Raw genomic sequence first — 18,284 nt, forward strand, 5'->3', positions numbered from 1 at the left:
TTAAAGTCCTCAGGGTCTTCCCACTGCTCCTGGGGGAGATACCAAAGCTCAGAACAGGATACCAAAGGCACCCCCAGCCTGCCCACTCCTCCAGCACCATCTCGGATGACTCCCCACCTCACTTGACTCCTCCCAGCCACAAATGTCTTCCTTCAGTTGCTCACATGTGTCATGCTCCCTCTTCTCTCACCCCAGCCCCACACTGACCACCTCCCAACCCATTCCCAGTTGGTTCCTGTACGGCCCGCAGCTCTCCCCCAATGCCCTCTCCCTCAGGAGGAAACCTTCCTGGCTCCTGGCCCTATGTCAGCTCTAATCCAGCTCAAGCAGTAGAGAAAGTGATGTTAAAGAAGAAAGGTTACAGTAGGCGTCAACAAAGGAAAATTCAGTGTGACCATTCAGAGAGGAGATACACGAGAACTGGAGACGGACAACTCTCTCCATCTAGGCTGTGGCTAAAAACAACACTGAATTCACCAGCTCAGCGCTGCCATGAAAGCAACCGGTGGCTTCACAAGCTATAATTTAACAAGATCCACTCTAGAGAAAATTCGGATACAATTCAAGACCTATTAATGTCCCAAGACAGTATCCCTTTGACACTAGAGATGAAAACCCGAGTACTAAGCTCTAGTCCTAGCCACATGCACCCACATGCATACACACATGCTCAGAACTGCCCTGCCTCTGCCCCGAGAGGAAGCTGAACCCGTGACATGGTCCTTACTGATGCCTCAGCTCCGAGGTGGTGGCATAGGGCTCGATGAAACTGTCCTTTTCAAGGTAGGTCGTGTCACTCTCAGAGTGGGATCTCCGGCGAGGCTGAGGAATGGCAAAAGTCCGGCCAGTCAATGTTGTTGCTAGAATGGCTGCAGCCAGAGCAGATCTATGGACAAAAACATCCCAGTGAGCCAGTGAGACACAAACCCTCAAGGTGAAGGTTGAACAACAGGATACATGAATTAATCAAGGTTTACTTTCAGTTCTACAGTGCTCAGTGTGTACCTCCTGGCTACGTGCCTGTAGTCTGTTATGTGCCATGGCACAATCTCACTTCATTCTCACAGCAACTGTATGAATGGATATTACTGTCATCTCCAGTTTTCAAAGACAGTAAATGACTTGTCTAAGCTTTCCTAGCTAACGGGAGATGAAACCAGGTCTGTAATCCAGGCAGTCTATATTCAAGTAGTGTTCCTATTAAAATGAAAGATCAGAATGGGGGGAAAAAAAGGAGAAATAAAAAGATATAAAAGAAATGAAAAGGAATTTGAAAAATTTGCAAATTATTCAAAACTATAATAAAGGACAGACGGAGTAATGGGTTTACCCTCCCGCTTGAAAAAGCAAAATAAACAATTAATTGTCCCAGCTTACTGCCTGAGAACACTTCCAGGTCACAGCACAGGGAGGAGGAAATGAGGTGTGGAAATGGAGTGGAGAGTCAGGGAACACCAAGGCAGATAGAATTCGCAGGACAGAAGACCAGAAAGGAAAGAGCTGAACAGAGAGAACTCCAGAAACCTGCAGAAGGCCCCTGAGTGCTCAGCAAAATGCTCGTCAGCGCAAGAGTGTGAGGACACTACGGAAGCCTGGGGGAGAGCCATCCACGAGGATGCGAGGAACAGCGCCAGGTGCTCACACGGGGCTGCGGACAGTGACTGTTCCCACCACACAGATGGGAACACATTATACTTCATGGGACACTGGGTACTCTAAAGGTGGTGGAGAATAAGTAGCCCTAGACTGAACACGGCTCCAGACCCTGCCTAACAAATCATAAAAGCAAGACCCAAAAGATCAAACTGGTTCCAAGGAATTTAACTGCATCCCAGAAAAAAGTTCAAGAAGACTTGTGGGAATACAACAATATCCAGCACTCAACAAGGTAAAACTCACAAAAGTGTCTAGTATGCAAACATACATCAACTAGGCATGCAAAGAGACAGAAAAACATGACCCATAATGAAGAGAAAAATCAATCAGAACCCACTCAGAACTGACACGCTAGAAGTAACAGAGAGGGCCATTAAGACAGTTATTATAATTATGTTCCATATGCTCCAAAAGGTAAGTAGAGACATGGAATATTATTAAAAAGACTTGAACTTCAGGAGACGGAAATTACACTGGATGGGATTAACAGTAGGTTAGTGAAATTAAAGGTTAAACAATAGAAAATAACCAAAATGAAATACAGAGAGGAAAAAATAACTTAAAGAGCATAGTAAGATATGAGATTAAAAATGCTATTGTTTTATGTTTTAAGCCACTAAGTTTTGGGAACTCCCTGGCAGTCCCGTGGTTAGGACTCCGTGCTTTCACTGCCGAGGGCCCGGGTTCAATCCCTGGTCAGGGAACTAAGATCCCGCAAGCCACACAGCATGGCAAAGAAAAAAAAAAAGCCACTAAGTTTTGGTGTAATTACTTACATGGCAATACGTAACTTTCATCAAATGGTGCTGGAACAGCTGGATACCCACGTGCAAAAAAGTGAACTTGAATCTATACCTCCCACACCATACACAAAAATTAACTCAAGATGCATCACAGACCTAAATGTAAAGGCTAAAACTATAAAACTTCTAGAAGAAAATATAGGATAAAATGCTTTACGACCTTGGGTTAGGCAAAGATTTCTTAGATATGATACTGAAATCATGATCTGTAAAAGAAAAAGCTGACAAGCTGACCTTCATAAACATTAAGAATTTCTGCTCTGTGAAAGGCTGTTAAGAAAATGAAAAGATAAGCCATAGATGGGGAGAAAATATTTGCAAATCACATATTTGTATGTGATTTGTATGTGATACAAGAACTTGTATCCAGAATATATATCCAGAATAGTGTATATATACAGTAATAGGAACAAAACCCAATTTTTTTAAGTGGGCAAAAGATTTTACCAAAGAAGATATACTTTACCAAAGAAGATATACAATGGCAAATAAGCACACGAAAAGATGTTCAGGGACTTCCCAGGTGGTGCAGTGGTTGGGAGTCCGCCTGCCAATGCAGGGGACACGGGTTCGAGCCCTGGTCCGGGAGGAACCCACATGCCGCGGAGCAGCTGCGCCCGGGTGCCGCAACTGCTGAGCCTGTGCTCTAGAGCCCGTGAGCCACAACTGCTGGGCCCACGTACCACAACTACTGAAGCCTGCACGCCTGGAGCCCGTGCTCTGCAAAGCGAGAGGCCACCGCAATGAGAGGCCCGCGCACTGCGGCGAAGAGTGGCCCCTACTCGCCGCAACTAGAGAGGGCCTGTGAGCGGCAGTGAAGACCCAATGCAGCCAAAAATAAATAAATAAATAAAGTTATAAAAAAAAAAAAAAAAAGATGTTCAACACCATTAGTTACTAGAGAAATGCAAAATAAAACCATAAAGATACCACTACACACCTATTAGAATGTCCAAAATTTAAAAGACTGGCTAAGACAATCCCTTCAACCTGGGCCTGGCAGAATGGCTCTCACAAACAAGGGTGGAGAGAAGAAGGGGCCAGTCTGCCATCAATGAGGTGGTGACCAGAGAATAACCCACCAACATTCACAAGCACATCCATGGAGCAAGCTTCAAGAAAGGTGACCCTTGGACACCTGAAGAGATCCAGAAATTTGCCAGGAAGTTGACAGGAACCACAGGTGTGCACGTGGACTCCAGGCTCAACAAAACTGTCTGGTCCAAAGGAATAAGGAACATCCCATACTTTATCAGTATGGTTGTCCAGAAAGTGCAATGAAGATGAAGATTCACCAAACAAGCTCTGTACGTTGTTATCTATGCACCTGTCACCACCTTCAAAAACCTATAGACAGGGACTTCCCTGGTGGTGCAGTGGTTAAGAATCTGCCTGCCAAGGCAGGGGACATGGGTTCGAGCCCTGGTCTGGGAAGATCCCACATGCCACGGAGCAACTAAGCCCGTGTGCCATAACTACTGAGCCTGTGCTCTAGAGCCCGCGAGCCACAACTACTGAGCCCGTACACCACAACTACTGAAGCTTGTGAGCCTAGAACCCGTGCGCCACAACAAGAGAAGCCACTGCAATGAGAAGCCTGCACACAGCAACAAAGAGTAGCCCCCACTCGCCACAACTAGAGAAAGCCCGCGCACGGCAATGAAGACCCAACACAGCCAAAAATAAATAAATAAATAAATAAACCTATAGACAGTCAATGTGAATGAGAGCTAATGGCTAATTGTCAAATAGTTATAAAGACACAGACACACACACACACCTGATCAAACCAAGTATTGGTGAGCACGTGAAGAAAATGGAACTCATACCCTGCTGGTGGGAACATATATGGAGTAACAACTTTGGAAATAGTTTGACAGTTTCTGGCTAAATATATCCCTAGTATATGACCCACCTATTCCACTCCTAAATATTTACCCAAGAGAAATGAAACCACAGGTCCAAAGACTTGTGCACAAATATTCATAGCAGCTTTATTTCTAGTAGCCAAAAAACTAGAAACCACCCAAATATCCATCAACAGGTGAATGGACGAACGGCGGCATATTCATACAATGGAATATCACTCAGCAATTCCAAGGATGAATTACTGATATTCACAACAATATGGATGAATCTCAAAATAATTATGCTGAGTGCAAGAACCCAGCATAAGTATTTTGTATAATTCCATTTATAAAAAAGTCTAGAAAATGGAGGCTACTCTTATAGTGATAGAAAGCAGATAGATGGCTGCCTGGGATGGGGGCAAGATGGGGATGAGGGTGGGCTGGGCCGAGGTATGGGAAGTGAGAGGGGGAAGGAGGGAGGATTTACAAAGGGGCATGAGGAAACTTGAGGGTATGATAGATACATTTATTATCTTGATTATGGTGATGGTCTCACAGGTATAAACATATGTCATAACATCAAATTATTCATTTAAACATGTACAGTTTACTGTACACCCATTATATAATAAAACTGCTTTAGAAAAAGATAAAAGACTATCTAAAGCAAAAATAAGAACACCATATTGTGGGGTTTATAACATATAGAATTAAAACATATAACGACAGTAGCAAAGGATGGGAAGGAGGAAACAGAAGTGATTGCTGGAAGATTCTTACACTATTACGCTAGACGCGAAGTGGAATAATGTCAGAGGTTAATTTGAATGTTAGTTTTTAGAGTAAAATAACCTAGAAATAGGCCAAATTTGCCAAAACCATGTTGATTATTTGGGGCTAATAAAGATTATAATCCAGAAATATATTTTTGGAAAACACAGGAGACAACAAAGATTTTCTAACGAGTCTACAGCATGCTTGCCGCGAAATGACGTGGTCTTTTGTTTGTTTTTCTGCTTTATAATGGAATGTGAAGCTAACTCTCTCACTACTGCTGCTACATAAACATTTCAGTTCTAATGACACAACTTAAGGGTTGTTCACACAAACACTGAAGAGCCAGACAGACCTACAAGTCCATCGCAGCGATGCCACCACCCACCAGCCGTGAGACCCTGGGCCAATGACTAACACTTGAGCTCAAAACAGAGATGCCAGCGGGACCTCTCTCACAGGATCGTTGAGAGGATGAAATGAAACAGTGCTTCTTAAGCACTGACCAGAGTCCTTGGCACAGAGGAAACACTAATAAATGGCTCTTCTTGTTATCAAGATTGTACCGAAGGAAAAAACAAACACTAAAAATATTTCAAAGTGTTTGTTATCAGGAGGCATGCAATATTCAAAGAACACTAAAAGAAGGTACCACCCCTGAGTGAAATTATTTCTCACTGTTAACAGTTAAGCCATGTATCCATGTATTTTATGGATTAAAAAGAAAGTCTAAAATTCTCCTGTGCCTAAAATTTTGGAGGGCATAGGCAGGGGTCTTAGGTATAAAAGAAGTCAGCTCTCTGGTGTGTTAGGAGCACTGAAGGATAGGGGTATCTCGGGCCCTGGCAAGCGAGCTCACTTCTCCTTCCTTCCTGCAAAGCAGTTCTTCTGAAAGGCAGACTTGTGTTTAAAAAGAAAATTATGTGCACATTTCAAATTCCTTTTAACATACTACCAACCTAAATATTTGTGCTTCAGTGTTTTATATTTTGAAAAATTGCATTCAATTATGACATGTGAGAACTCCACAGACCTGAAAGGAACAGACCATTATCCCACGGAGAAACCATATTAAGTGCTTCGTTATGGAACCGTGATACGTATTTCAAAGGACATGATTCTAATCACCCTCCTTGTGATTTTCTTACCCATCTGAACAGTTCCGGGACCCAGCACTTGGTGGCTGAGCTCAGGGTGACCTCAGTGCCTGCTCACCCGAGACTCACCTTGGTCTCTCTGGAGAGGGGCTGGGGCCACGTGGAGGAGGTGTGCGGGGCACAGCTGGCTTCGGTGCGATGCTGGCTGCAGGGAGAAGGCCACGGATGATGTGTTTCTGCACAAACGAAACCCAGCAGAGGTCAATGGGATCATCTCTGGGGACTGCGACCACACCTCCCTGGGCCTGGGAGGGAACACTTGCACTGGTCACCCAGGGATCTAGTCACACCAGGAGGTCTACTCCTCCCCCTGCCATCCTCAAGCCCCATCTGGCCAGGCACACGTGCCCATGCAGGGAGCACCATATAGCTGCCCTCGGTGGGAACCCTCTGGCCCTTCCTTCCTCAGAACAGCTTCCCTGACCATCCTGCAGAGTCCCCCTCCAGCACCCCCAACTGGTCTCACAGCACTGCCCCTGATGACCCTACTTACTCACTTGCCGCCCCCCCGGCTGGATGGAAGCTTCCTAAGAGCATGCAACCTTCTTGCCTTTATCAACCCTGGAACTCTGGCACTTAGCACATTGTCTAACGCCTGGTAGGGGCTTAATAAGGACTTTAGGTAGTTTATCTCAAAGATGCAGAGTAACAAAAACTAGTTCTCACACACAATGAAAGTCGGAGAACCCTGCTTTAGGCAACTGGGAGGCCCTGAGAAGTTTCTGAGTGTAACCCAATCTTCATTTCCTGTGCACCAGCCATTCATTTGTATCTACTAGAGGCAAAACGCCATGACAGCATTTCACGACAATGAAGAAATCTTGTCATCATCTTTAAGGAGGGACAGTACAGAGGAGAAACACCCAGATATTTATAATACAACACAGAATCATGGAAAGTGCCAAGGCAGAGGTAAAGACAAAGTGCTGAGGTGACCCAGGGAGGGAAGGGCTCCCTCAGATCTGGGGGCCAGCAAGGGGACCGCTGATGTCCTGTTGGAGAAAATCTCAGAGCATTTAGACTGGGTCTTCAAAGATGGCCACTGCTCTCACATTTGGGAAATGCGATAGAAAGGCATTCCAGGAGGAGGGAGCAAAAGGAACGAAGGAATGAAGCAAGACGTAGTGGCAGTGTTCTAGAAATAAGCACTCCAGTTCGCTGGAACACAGAGGCATGTGAGTTGGAGAGGCTAGCAAAATGAGCTGGAGTCAGAGTGGGGACTGCTTCCATTTAAGAGTTTTGATACCAGACTAAGGAGATCTTGTGACCTAGTGAGAAGCACCCACTGAAAGTGGCCCCAGGGTAGACTAATCAGGCTGGGGTGGGCGCAAGGTACGGGGGCGAAAAGGAAGATGCAAGCAAGGGGAAGAGCCAGGGTTCTGGGCATACTTCAGGAGTGAGGGACGAGCAGACCTTCCAAATGCCTTCTGCAGCCCTCCCACCCCCCACCCCCAGTCCCACGTTGATGGCCAACGCCAAGAGCAGGGATTCCAGAGCAGCCACTGCTGAATCCCACCATTCTCCAGGATATACACTTGTCTGCCACCTCCCCCATCCCCCGCTGCCTGGCTGGCATCCAGAAGGTCCTTCGAAAAGGCCTCGTGAGTTTTGTTTATTTATTTTTTGATAGAGTGAATCTCACATAGTATGCTGAACATTTCTCCCCTGTACCACGATAATCATCTCCTAACTATGGCTCTCCTGCCTCTAGTCTCTAATAAAACACAGGATGATCTTACCTCAACCCAGCATGAAAACTCTCGGGTTGACAGAGAAATGTCCTCTCCTGGCACAGAAGGCTGCTAAGGCTGCTATCAGGTGGTTCCTATCAGTGGCCCCAGATTCTTTTCTGGCGGGCCCTCCTCATCCCTACACATGCTGTAGCACTCAGAATTGCCTTCCTGTTCCCACGTAGCAAATGACTCTTTGTCAGACTTTTGTACATGCTGTTTTCTCCACCTGGAATTCTATTTCCTTACTCCTCCCAAGGCCCAGGTCAACTCTCTCGGCTGACTTTGCTGCCCCTTCCGGTATATGCCTCTTCGGCACTTTTTCCCTCACCACTTTGTGTTGAATGACTTATAGGTTTGTCTACCCTTTAGCCTTTGGGGCCATAGGCTGTCAATCAATTGTGGGTATCTGGCACACGCACAGTAGGAACTCAGTAACACAACAAAAACCTCAATAAAGATGCTGAGTTAGCAAAATTGCACTGGAAAAATATGCTTCAACTATGCCTTCCTCGCTTCTCAACATCCACCTGTCTAAAATGACTTCAGCAGGTCACAGGGCTGAGAACAGGAAGCCAAGTCAGACATGCTTTCTGATCCCAAACTGAAACAGAGTTCAGGAGTACCCTTATCAAAATGCTTTCTCTGTATTTAAAGTATTAAGTTTATGGAGAACTGGATGTAAGTAGGTCTGGGGTTTCACCAGGCAAGTATGGAAAAGGGAGACAGGAACAACGCCATTGCGGTGGGGGGCAGTGGTTACAAAGAAGTATCATAGGAGGAGGGGTCAGAGAATGAGCCTGGAAGTGTGCGCCCGCAGTGCCAGAGTGGCCATGGTAAGGTCTGCAGGGAAGCATTCCAGGCAGAAGAAAGAGCAAAGACAAAGGCCTGAATAAACCTAAAGGTGGGAATAGCTGGAGCGTCTGTGTGTGTGACTTGTGGGCAGTGGGCACGATCAGAATTGCATTTTAAAAGAATTCCTTTGGCTGCTTTGTGGAGAACGGACCTAGGGGAAGGGCGGGAACGGAGACCGAGAAATAGGGAGGAGTTGCTGCAGCAGTGCAGGTAGATGATGGAGGGCGGGGTGGGAGCGGGGACGGCTGCCAGATGCATCTGGTGGGTGGAATCTATGGAACTTGCTGGTGGGGTGTACATGGTGCGTGGCGGAGGAAAGAATCAAGAATGACTTCCCACAGAGGAATATTCAGTAGTGGAGCAAGTTTGTGCCGGCAGGAGTGAACTCCCGACACCGGAGCGAAAGTTACAGGTGAGACAGGGCGAGTCCTATCGACTGAGGCCGACACTGGGATAGAGGATCCGTGTTCCAAACACGAAAATTCAGGGCTTCTCGAAAGAAAAACCAATTCCTCTTGTGCCGCTACCTTGCCTCCATCCCAAATCCCAACCCCTTCCCACTTAACTCCCGGCCCCACGGGCCAGAGCGCAGGCCGGGCGCAGGTATACTTACAAACTGCCTCTTGCCGCCTCTCCGGACCCCCAGGAGCATCCTTGCTGCGGGGGTTGGCCAGACCGGCACTGGACTGACAAGCAGATCTCAGAACCGAGTACCACTCCCTAAAGCGCGCCGCCTCCAACGGGCCTAGCTCCAGACGCCTTTTGTACGCAACGGACTTCGCAACAACCACGTCTGCCATTGGCTCTGCTTTTCCCAAGACCAATCAGAGCGAAGGTTACTGCACACCCGTCGCTCATGGCAACCAGCGGGTACTCTCAAATCCTCTCCAGGGCTGAAATTGTGTGCGCTGTTCATTCTCTTATTGGCCAGTCACGTGTCGATCTCTGAGGCCATAGCCTATCCGGCACCAGGGGAGGCAGAGGGCGGGCAGGATAAAGGACTTGGAGAGCGCGCAGGAGAGAACCCGGAAGTGGGGCGCCGCAGGTAATGTCGCGGGAGAGCCAGAACTGGGCCCTGGCCGGCTCGGCCCCCGCCCTGGACTGGATGGAGGAGCCACGGCGCGGGAGTGTCAGGGGCCAGGCAGGTGACGCGGATGAGGGACGGGGCTTCTAGGGCAGGAATTTCCTGGTTCTTAGACTTTGGCTAATAATCAACCTCTTAAAGAACACACTGCAGACGGGCCCCTGCCAAAGAGGCCGGGGCTGGGAGTGGAACGCGGGGCCGTGTGCCGGAGAGCCTGCTCAAGTGCCGTCTTGTATTCCGCTCATTAGATCCAGGCAGCCGATGGAAGGGAACACCCTTGATGGCACAGGCCCCATGCACGTGCCGTTTGGGCACATTGTGGCCAATGAGAAATGGCGCGGGTCGCAGCTGGCACAGGGGATGCAAGGTCGGTGGGCTCCCTCTACTAAAGCCCTCTCTCACCTTAGCCCACTTTTTAAAAACGTTCTACCTATTGCCGTCTTTTCATCCAAAGCTCACGGAACTTATTTTCTTTTCTGTATTTTAAGGAAAAATTAAACTCGTTTTTGAGGATGGCCTGACACCGGTAGATTTTTACTTGTCTAGCAGATCCTGCATTCTTTATATCACCGAAGCTGATTTGGTGGCAGGAAATGGCTACAGAAAGAGACTTGTTCGGGTTAGAAACGTAAGTACTGAATTAAAGAAACAAATTGAAAATTGACTTCTATCCCCCCTCTGTCTATCCCTTGGAATAATGTATATAAAACCATTGGCCATTCCAAGCACCCTTGGATAGCTTCTTAGTCTTGAATGGAATTTTGTTACAAAATAGTTTCCTGTCTTTTTTTTTTTCATTGAAGTCCAGTAAACTTCAAGGGATTGTAGTAGTTGAGAAAACTCACATGAGTGAACAGTACTTTCCAGCCGTACAGAAATTTACTGTGCTGGATCTGGGGATGGTGTTGCTTCCAGTGGCCAGCCAGACGGAAGCGTCCTGTCTCATTATCCAGTTGGTAAGTACTGATTCCTACTCCTCCACGATAGCCCTGTGTTAGGACTCTTGACTGACCTTCCTGGACCTGCTACTCTGACAGACAGCTGCCCTTATTATAGGTACAATCCATCAGGTCAATCTCTGTCAGTGACTGGTTTGGTTTCTAAAACCTTTTTGAGGAGTTTAAGTTCAGAAGCTGCCTCTGCAGCTATCTGAGCTTGCCCTCCATTCTAGGCAAGTATGTAACAAAGCAATCAAGTTGGAGACCTGATTTTAGCCTCCCAGGCTGTGATGACTCCATCATGCACTATTCTGCACTTAGGCTGGTGACCCTGTCAACAGCTTCTTCGCCTCATCCACACGTATCTTTTTCTTCTTTTTTTTTTTTCGGCCGGGCCACGCGGCCTGTGGGATCTTTGTTCCCCGACCAGGGTTCGAACCTGCACCCCCTACATTGGAAGGGCAGAGCCTTAACTACTGGACTGCCAGGGAAGTCCCGCCATGTATCTTTTGTCTGCACTTCTGTCTGCAAGTTCATGTGTTGGGTTTTTTTAACCTAGTGGTTTTCCATATAGTTCATCTTTTAATAATTTTACTGATGCCTGAAAAATTATATTCATGTTATATATGAGAATATTTGCAGTGGTGAATCAAGCTGAACCAAATGGAAAAACTAAAACTAAATTTCCACAAAACAGAATTTTAAGAAACCTCCAGTCCTCTAGAGGGCACTCATGTGCTTTTCCTTTCATCTCGGTTCAGGTTGAAGAGCAAACCAAAGAGCCCAGTAAGAACCCTTTACTCAGGAAGAAACGAGCTCTGATCTCCGAGCCAGCCCTCCTTCGAACTGTGCAACAGATCCCAGGAGTCGGGAAAGTTAAAGCTCCTCTCCTGCTCCAGAGGTTTCCAAGTATCCAGCAACTAAGTAATGCTTCCATCCAAGAACTGGAGCCGGTGGTTGGACAGTCAGTGGCCCAGCACATTTATGCGTTCTTCACCCAGTCCAGGTGATGGCTCTTCCCACGGCATCTCCTTTACACCACGAACCACAGGATCTTGTTTTCTTTCACATTAAGAAACAATATTTCCTCTCACAGAAACTAGGGAAGGATGAAGCGAGGCCTGAATGGCACCTGCCAGTTGTCCTGCCCTGCTTTCTGGGCTCAGGTATTTACTTCAGGTAGTGTGCCCCAGATGGCACTGCCCGCACCCTGCTAGCATGAAGAGGGCTGGTGGACACCTTCCTAAGGGAGTCGGTTTAAACAGGGACTCTCAAGATTCAGCAAAAAGCCGGCTTGGGCAGATTTTAATGTGTGACCTTCACCTGTATCTATCATGGAAGGTGGTGGATGTGACCGTCTAAAGGAATCAGACCTACAGTGAATGAAGCACTGTGTACCATAAGCCCCTTGTTCCTTCTGGCAGAGCCACTGTTCTTCAGGTCTGGTCTTAATACACCTGTGCTTTGAGGGTGGCTGCCAGTGTAAACAAACAATTGTCCTGCCTTTTTTCTTCTTTCCTTCCTTTCTCCCTCCATTCCTCCCTCCGGGTAGCTGCACAGTTTGTTTGTAATCACTGAGCATGACTTCTGAACACAGAAAGCCTGGAGTCCAGAGTTCCCATTTTAAAATAAAAAGCCAATGTGTGCGAGGGAGGGAAAGAATGTGTTTGTAAATGTATAGTCCAACAATGGGAAGAGAAAAGGGAAAATGGCAGGTGCAGCTGCATCCAGAGAGGAGAGCCTGGGGATCAAAATGTACAACTGCTCATTCAAAAAATAAATACAATTAAAGAGGCTATATGTTTTCAGGGATACTAAGGTAACTTGAGAGCTAAGTCCTGTTTTGTGAAATGTCAGTAATTTTTAAAAATCAAATACAATAACATTTTGTGCATTAGGGTAAAAACGATTTGAAAGAGGAGGGAATTAAAGTGAAATCAAAGTGGAAACCATTAACTCAGGCAAATGAATGCATTTAGTGAAATCAAAGTGGAAACCATTAACTCAGGCAAATGAATGCATTTATGTAAATATTTATACAAAAATAGCCCTAAGAGCAATGGATACACTTTCCCAAATATGGTTGTTTCCCTTTTGATATTACACACTAGAAAATATTTAAGTTTGTTAATTCTCAAAATTACATGTCAATGATATATTTTTAAAAGCTATATAACTTGTACTATGCCAACAGTGAATCTTATTAGAGTCACAGTGTCATCCAACATATAGCAAGAGAAATCAGTTGGTAAGAATGTCATTTTAAAAAGTCAAATAGAGCTCTAAACTTGAATCATTTACATCCTGACCTTATACAATGTTTTTAACCCTTCTTAAAGGCTCTTAAAATATACAACTATGTACTTTCTACTTTAAACAAAATGAAAAATGTTTTGAGTATCAAACAGTATATTATCTACCTTGTAGACAGCATCTTCATCTAACACTGCCACTGTGTTAGCGACTTTTAAATGACATAAAATAGAAGAAAAGTTGCTCCTAAATGGTTGTTTATCTAATAAGTCATGACAAATTTGGCACTAGACTTTATCTGGAAACAGCATTCATATTATTTAGAAATAATAGTAAAATCTTGTTGTTTTAGGTTAATGAATTCCCCTTAGGAAGGAGCTCTTTGGGACAGTTTTTAGTAACACTAATTTAAGTCTATCATTATTGTCCCTTGCCCTGCCTTAATTTGGGGTCATCTGAATTCTGAGTTAAGGAATTATCCATCTATCACCCAAGTCTGGAAACTTACAAATAGGACCAGTATAGGAAATCCTAATTTAACTCTGATAGTAAGTAGCTAAGAGTCTTAATTATAGTCGTTAAAAACAGCCATATGTCCACATTATTCTATTTACAATACTTTATATAATAAATAACTTGCAGCAATATGGTGAGACTCCCCTAATAAGTTTGTTTTCCACAAATTTCTAGAGGTTTCTTGTTACTGTCATTCATAAAAACATACCAATTGTAGGTTTACGCTGTGAGAAAATGGGATTTGAGAATATTTAGAAATTTTCCGCTATGGCACAAATATGAAGGCCCAGTCAGCACGGGAAACGCTTTTGTTTCCTCACGTTAGTACAAAGAACTGTCGGAGGTGAGAAGGCTGAACGGAGAGGGGAGCTTCTTCTTGACCGGAGGCCCCGCAACCCTGACCCCAACCGATGGGAGGCACAAGGTGCTCGCCGACTTCTGTCTGTTCTTGTTGGTGTTCCAACTCAAAAAGGACAGCTTTTTCGAGATTTTCTTGGTTTTATCAGTTTTATCATCATCATCTGTGGCTAAGCAGATCATGGAGTAGGTTTTCTGCATTCCCACAGAGTATGTGGCACATTTACTATGCTGCACACAGAAAAAGAAAGAGACAGGTGTTAGAAGTCAAGATGTCAGAGAAACGATTGCGAAGTTTGAGACTCGGGTTCTGCACTCATAGCATCCTCTTTAAAGTTACGTTGACATAATTCTGAAACTCAGTGACAAATGCTTATACAGAATTAGGTTCTTAACAACAAGGACAATTCTTAAGGAATATACTCAGTAGTAGTAATTTAGGCTAGAGACCACTACCTTTTAAGGTTATTACGTTTGAAAAAGTAATATATGCTCATGGTCAATGATATGAAAATGCATAAGGTGAACAGTAGGTGTCCCTCCTACCTGGGCTTTCAGGCTCTTCCCCTGAGGTAACCACTATCTGTTACACTTTTAGAGATAACATTCATATACAGGTATTGATATGTGTGTAAGTATAAATCACCATTTGTCTTTCCTTAGGAATACACCACACACACTTGTCCGCACCCTGCTTTCTTCACTTCATGTATCCTGGATTTCAGCGCACACCAACAGATACAGATCAACTTCATTCCCTTTAAAGACAGTACAGGGTCCTGTGATGAGGATATTAAATTTTTCCAATTTTTTAAACGTGAAATAAACATAACATCAAATTTACCATTTTAACCATTAAGTTCTGTTTATTTCACCGGTTTGCAGACATGCCCTCCCATGTGCCTGGACCCCCTCACTCCCTCTCTCCTCCAGGTGTCCCCTCCTTTCTGCTCTCCTGTCTCCTAACCCTTTCCCAACTGCACACAAGCTAACTGTGCCATCAACACACACACCTTTGAAAAACTCTCCTTTACCCCTACGTCCCCTCCCAGCTACCACCGCAATATCTCTGCTCCCTTTCACAAGTCTTCCCTTTCTCTCATTCACTTGTTTCCCGTCCTCATCCAGCATGCTCCCCACTACCCAGTCCCCAAATCTTCCTGGGGCACCTCTCTGACACTCTCAGGGCCTTATGGAGCACAGCTGGAAACCACTGCACTCGTCTAAATCTTAGATTATGCAGATGAGGACCATGAAGCCTGCTGAAGGTCAAACAGCTTATTAACAGCAGGCAGGGCCTGATTCCAGGTCTTTGATTCCAAGCCTGCGGTTCTTTCCACGACACCAGTGGTAGTCAGAATGGTGGTAGTCTCCATTTTCCCGAGGCTCAGAGCAAGTCTCTGACGCCCGAGGTCACGGAACTGGTGAAAGCCAGGATTCAAATGCAGGCAGTCTGAATACAGAACCCTTGCTTTCATCCCTACGTCAGATTCTTCATTGGCCTGGTTCAATCAGAAATGTGACAGGACTAACAGATACGCCTTTCAGTCTCTTCAGGGGCAGGGCTGCTCTCTAAAGATGCAGGTCCTCCGGCTGTGCCTAACAGACCCCAGCCCTCAGGCCAGAGCCCAGCACTTTTATATATCCTCTTCTGGGACAAACTTCTTTCGTTTCTGGTTGAGACCTTGATCACTAGTCTAGCAATGCTATGGATTCCACCCCTAAAAGTGCCATTTTTCATGATCTCTTCTCCCAAGATGCTCTGAGTCCCTTGACTACTTTATCTTCTTTTTTCTAATTGAGTTATAATTCACATACCATAAAATTCACTATTTTAATACAATCCAGTGGTTTTTAGTATAGTCACAGAGTTGTGCAACCACTAATATTACCGAATTTCAGAACATTCCCACCCCCCTCCAAAAGAAACCCTGGGGAATTCCCTGGCGGTCTGGTGGTTAGAACTCCGTGCTTCCACTGCAGGGGGCGTGGGTTCGATACCTGGTCAGGGAACTAAGAGCCTGCACGCTGTGCGGTGCAACCAAAAAAAAAAAAGAAACCCTGTCCCATCAGCAGTTACACTCCCCATTCCCCGACGCCCCAGCCCCTGGCAACCAACCACTAACCTACATTCTGTTTCTTCGGGTTTGCCTATTTCTTACCAATGGAATCACACAATCATTCACTCTCCAACCCTCTCTAAGTCTGAGTTCTGTTGCCATTTCCCCATGAAAAGTGTCCTTTTGTCCTGCTGCCAAATATAATAGACATGGCCCTGCTTCCCTCATTCTCCACGTCTTAACTGTGTTCAGCACAAACCACCGCTCTTTCCGGGCAGGATCTTCTTCTCTTGGTTTCAGAAGCCCCTCTTTATCCCACCGGTCTGCACCTACTTCTAACTGACCTCCAGATGCTTGTGGTGTCTCTCGGGGTTGAGTCCTCCACCCTCAACCCCTCGAGGGTACTTTCGTTTAGTATCTTACAGCTTTAAATATCATCTCTGTGCGGATAATCCTCAAATATTTAGTTCTAGGCTGACATGTGCCTTGAACTGAAGATCTGAACATCCAGCTGCCTACTTTACCTTTACATCCGGATGCCTAATGGCACGCGAACCACACACTTGCTTTTCTCTCTCCTCGGACTCCCTCAACCTTGCCCCGTCTCCCGTCATTAAGAAAAATGATGCAGTAATTCAAGCCAAAACCTGTGCAGTCCTCTCTCTTTCCTGCATTTTTTTTTTTTTTTTTTTTTTTTTTTTTTGCGGTACGCGGGCCTCTCACTGTTGTGGCCTCTCCCGTTGCAGAGCACAGGCTCCGGACGTGCAGGCTCAGCGGCCATGGCTCACGGGCTCAGCCACTCGGCAGCAGGTGGGATCTTCCTGGACTGGGGCACGAACCCGTGTCCCCTGCGTCGGCAGGTGGACTCTCAACCACTGCGCCATCAGGGAAGCCCTCCTGCATCTTTTTTATACAAGTCATCTACAAATCCATCAGCTCTATATCCAAATTACGTCTCAGGTGCACCCACCTCTCTACACCTCCACTGTCACCCCCTAGTGGGACGGTGCTAACGTCACTGGCCTGGGTGACTGCCACAGCCAGCTTGCTCTGCGGCCACCCGGCTGGCCTCCAGACAGCAAGACGGCCTTCTAAAATAAACATCATGCCACGTCACTCCCCGTCTCAAAAGGTTTCAAACTCCCTCCACTGCCGATGAAGCCCTGCTTCCCTCCCACCGCATTTCCCTCCACTCTGGCCCTTGTCAAGATGCTCCGGCCGAAAGGCCTTCTTTTAGTTCCTCTGGCAGGTGAAGCTCATTCCTGCCACAGGGTCTGGTCTCTGCACCTGTTGGTGCCCCTTCCCACGTGCTCTTGTACCTCTTCACATGGCTGGTTCCTCCTGTCACTCAAGCCTCAGGGCAAGCCCTGCTCAGGAGCCCCTCCCAGCTCCAGTCATTCTAGCACATGACACATTTTATTTCCTTTACAGCACGTACCCAAAATCACAACCACTTATTGCATATTTAGTGCCAGCTTTGTGGGGGCAGGGACCTTATCTGTCTAATTCCAGCTGTAGCTCCAACACCTGAGAAGGGCCTGGCACACAGTTGATGCCCAATCGATATTTGTTGAATGAATAAACACATCCTGTTCTAGAGGGAAGCGTCCAAGGTACATAATTGAATGCAGCAAGCACAGAAGAGTGCGTATGCCACAATTCCTCCGACTTGGGGAAACAAAGGGCTGTAACTGTGCACATGGACTTGCACAGGCTCAGACGCTTCCCAAGATCTCCCAGGAAACAGCTAACACTGTCCCGGACGACGTGCGGAGAGCATCTTCCACACATCATCTCAAGCCCTTCTGTATCAATTCAGTATTTTTTTTAACCATGAGTATGTACTACTTTTGCAATTGAAAAGAATTTAACCAGAAAAATAAATCAGTTGGTTCTTTTATCTATAGCAGGGGTCCCAACCCCTGGGCCGTGGACCAGTACCAGTCCACAGCCTGTTAGGAACCCGGCCGCACAGCAGGAGGTGAGTGGCAGGAGAGCAAGCAAAGCTCCATCTGCCGCTCTCCATCTCCCCCCATCGCTCCCCATCGCTCACGTTACCGCCTGAGCCATCCCCCCCACCCCGCCCCACCCCTCATCCGTGGAAAAAGTGTCTTCCGCAAAACCGGTCCCTGGTGCCAAAGAGGCTGGGGACCGCTGATTTATACGATTAAAAAAAAAGCTTTCCAGTGATCTCTCTGACCCAAGTTGAGCACGTCCCAGTGATGACGGGCTTAGGAGTTCAGTCATTTGT

The 18,284-nt window shown here is 46.2% G+C and overlaps 3 protein-coding genes across 7 annotated transcripts in view; 1 reads left to right on the forward strand and 2 right to left on the reverse strand.

The window, feature by feature from the left end:
* Positions 1-9,593, reverse strand: part of CEP89 (centrosomal protein 89) — an 80,348-nt gene extending 70,755 nt beyond the window's left edge. The window contains exons 1-3 of the mRNA XM_073795756.1: positions 9,439-9,593; positions 6,310-6,416; positions 728-886 (exon numbers count right to left, since the gene is read on the reverse strand). Coding sequence (XP_073651857.1) covers positions 728-886; positions 6,310-6,416; positions 9,439-9,477 — 305 coding nt within the window. The 5' untranslated portion in view covers positions 9,478-9,593. The remainder of the gene's footprint in view (positions 1-727; positions 887-6,309; positions 6,417-9,438) is intronic.
* Positions 9,594-9,807: 214 nt separating this feature from the next.
* FAAP24 (FA core complex associated protein 24) lies at positions 9,808-17,149 on the forward strand. Of its 3 annotated transcripts, none has more exons than XM_073795759.1 (6): positions 9,808-9,966; positions 10,158-10,276; positions 10,398-10,537; positions 10,713-10,865; positions 11,609-11,853; positions 16,780-17,149. In XM_073795759.1, exons 2-6 carry the CDS (start codon positions 10,171-10,173, stop codon positions 17,030-17,032), a joined length of 897 nt encoding a protein of 298 aa, XP_073651860.1. In that variant the 5' UTR covers positions 9,808-9,966; positions 10,158-10,170; the 3' UTR covers positions 17,033-17,149. The 3 variants fall into 3 exon arrangements, with proteins under 3 accessions (XP_073651860.1, XP_019796553.1, XP_073651861.1); XM_073795760.1 differs by having other exon boundaries at positions 9,831-9,970; XM_019940994.3 differs by lacking the exon at positions 16,780-17,149 and having other exon boundaries at positions 9,809-9,966; positions 11,609-12,643.
* Positions 12,796-18,284, reverse strand: part of RHPN2 (rhophilin Rho GTPase binding protein 2) — a 57,389-nt gene continuing 51,900 nt past the window's right edge. Inside the window, exons 15-16 of one of the 3 annotated variants that reach the window (XM_073795758.1) lie at positions 14,620-14,731; positions 14,070-14,204 (exon numbers count right to left, since the gene is read on the reverse strand). In XM_073795758.1, the coding sequence (XP_073651859.1) occupies positions 14,633-14,731 (99 nt within the window). In that variant the 3' untranslated portion in view covers positions 14,070-14,204; positions 14,620-14,632. Of the gene's footprint in view, positions 14,732-18,284 lie in introns of all 3 variants that reach the window. The other 2 variants (XM_019940989.3, XM_073795757.1) reach the window with 2 other exon arrangements.

This window comes from Tursiops truncatus, chromosome 19 (genome assembly GCF_011762595.2).
Source record: "Tursiops truncatus isolate mTurTru1 chromosome 19, mTurTru1.mat.Y, whole genome shotgun sequence".
Lineage (NCBI taxonomy): Eukaryota > Metazoa > Chordata > Mammalia > Artiodactyla > Delphinidae > Tursiops > Tursiops truncatus.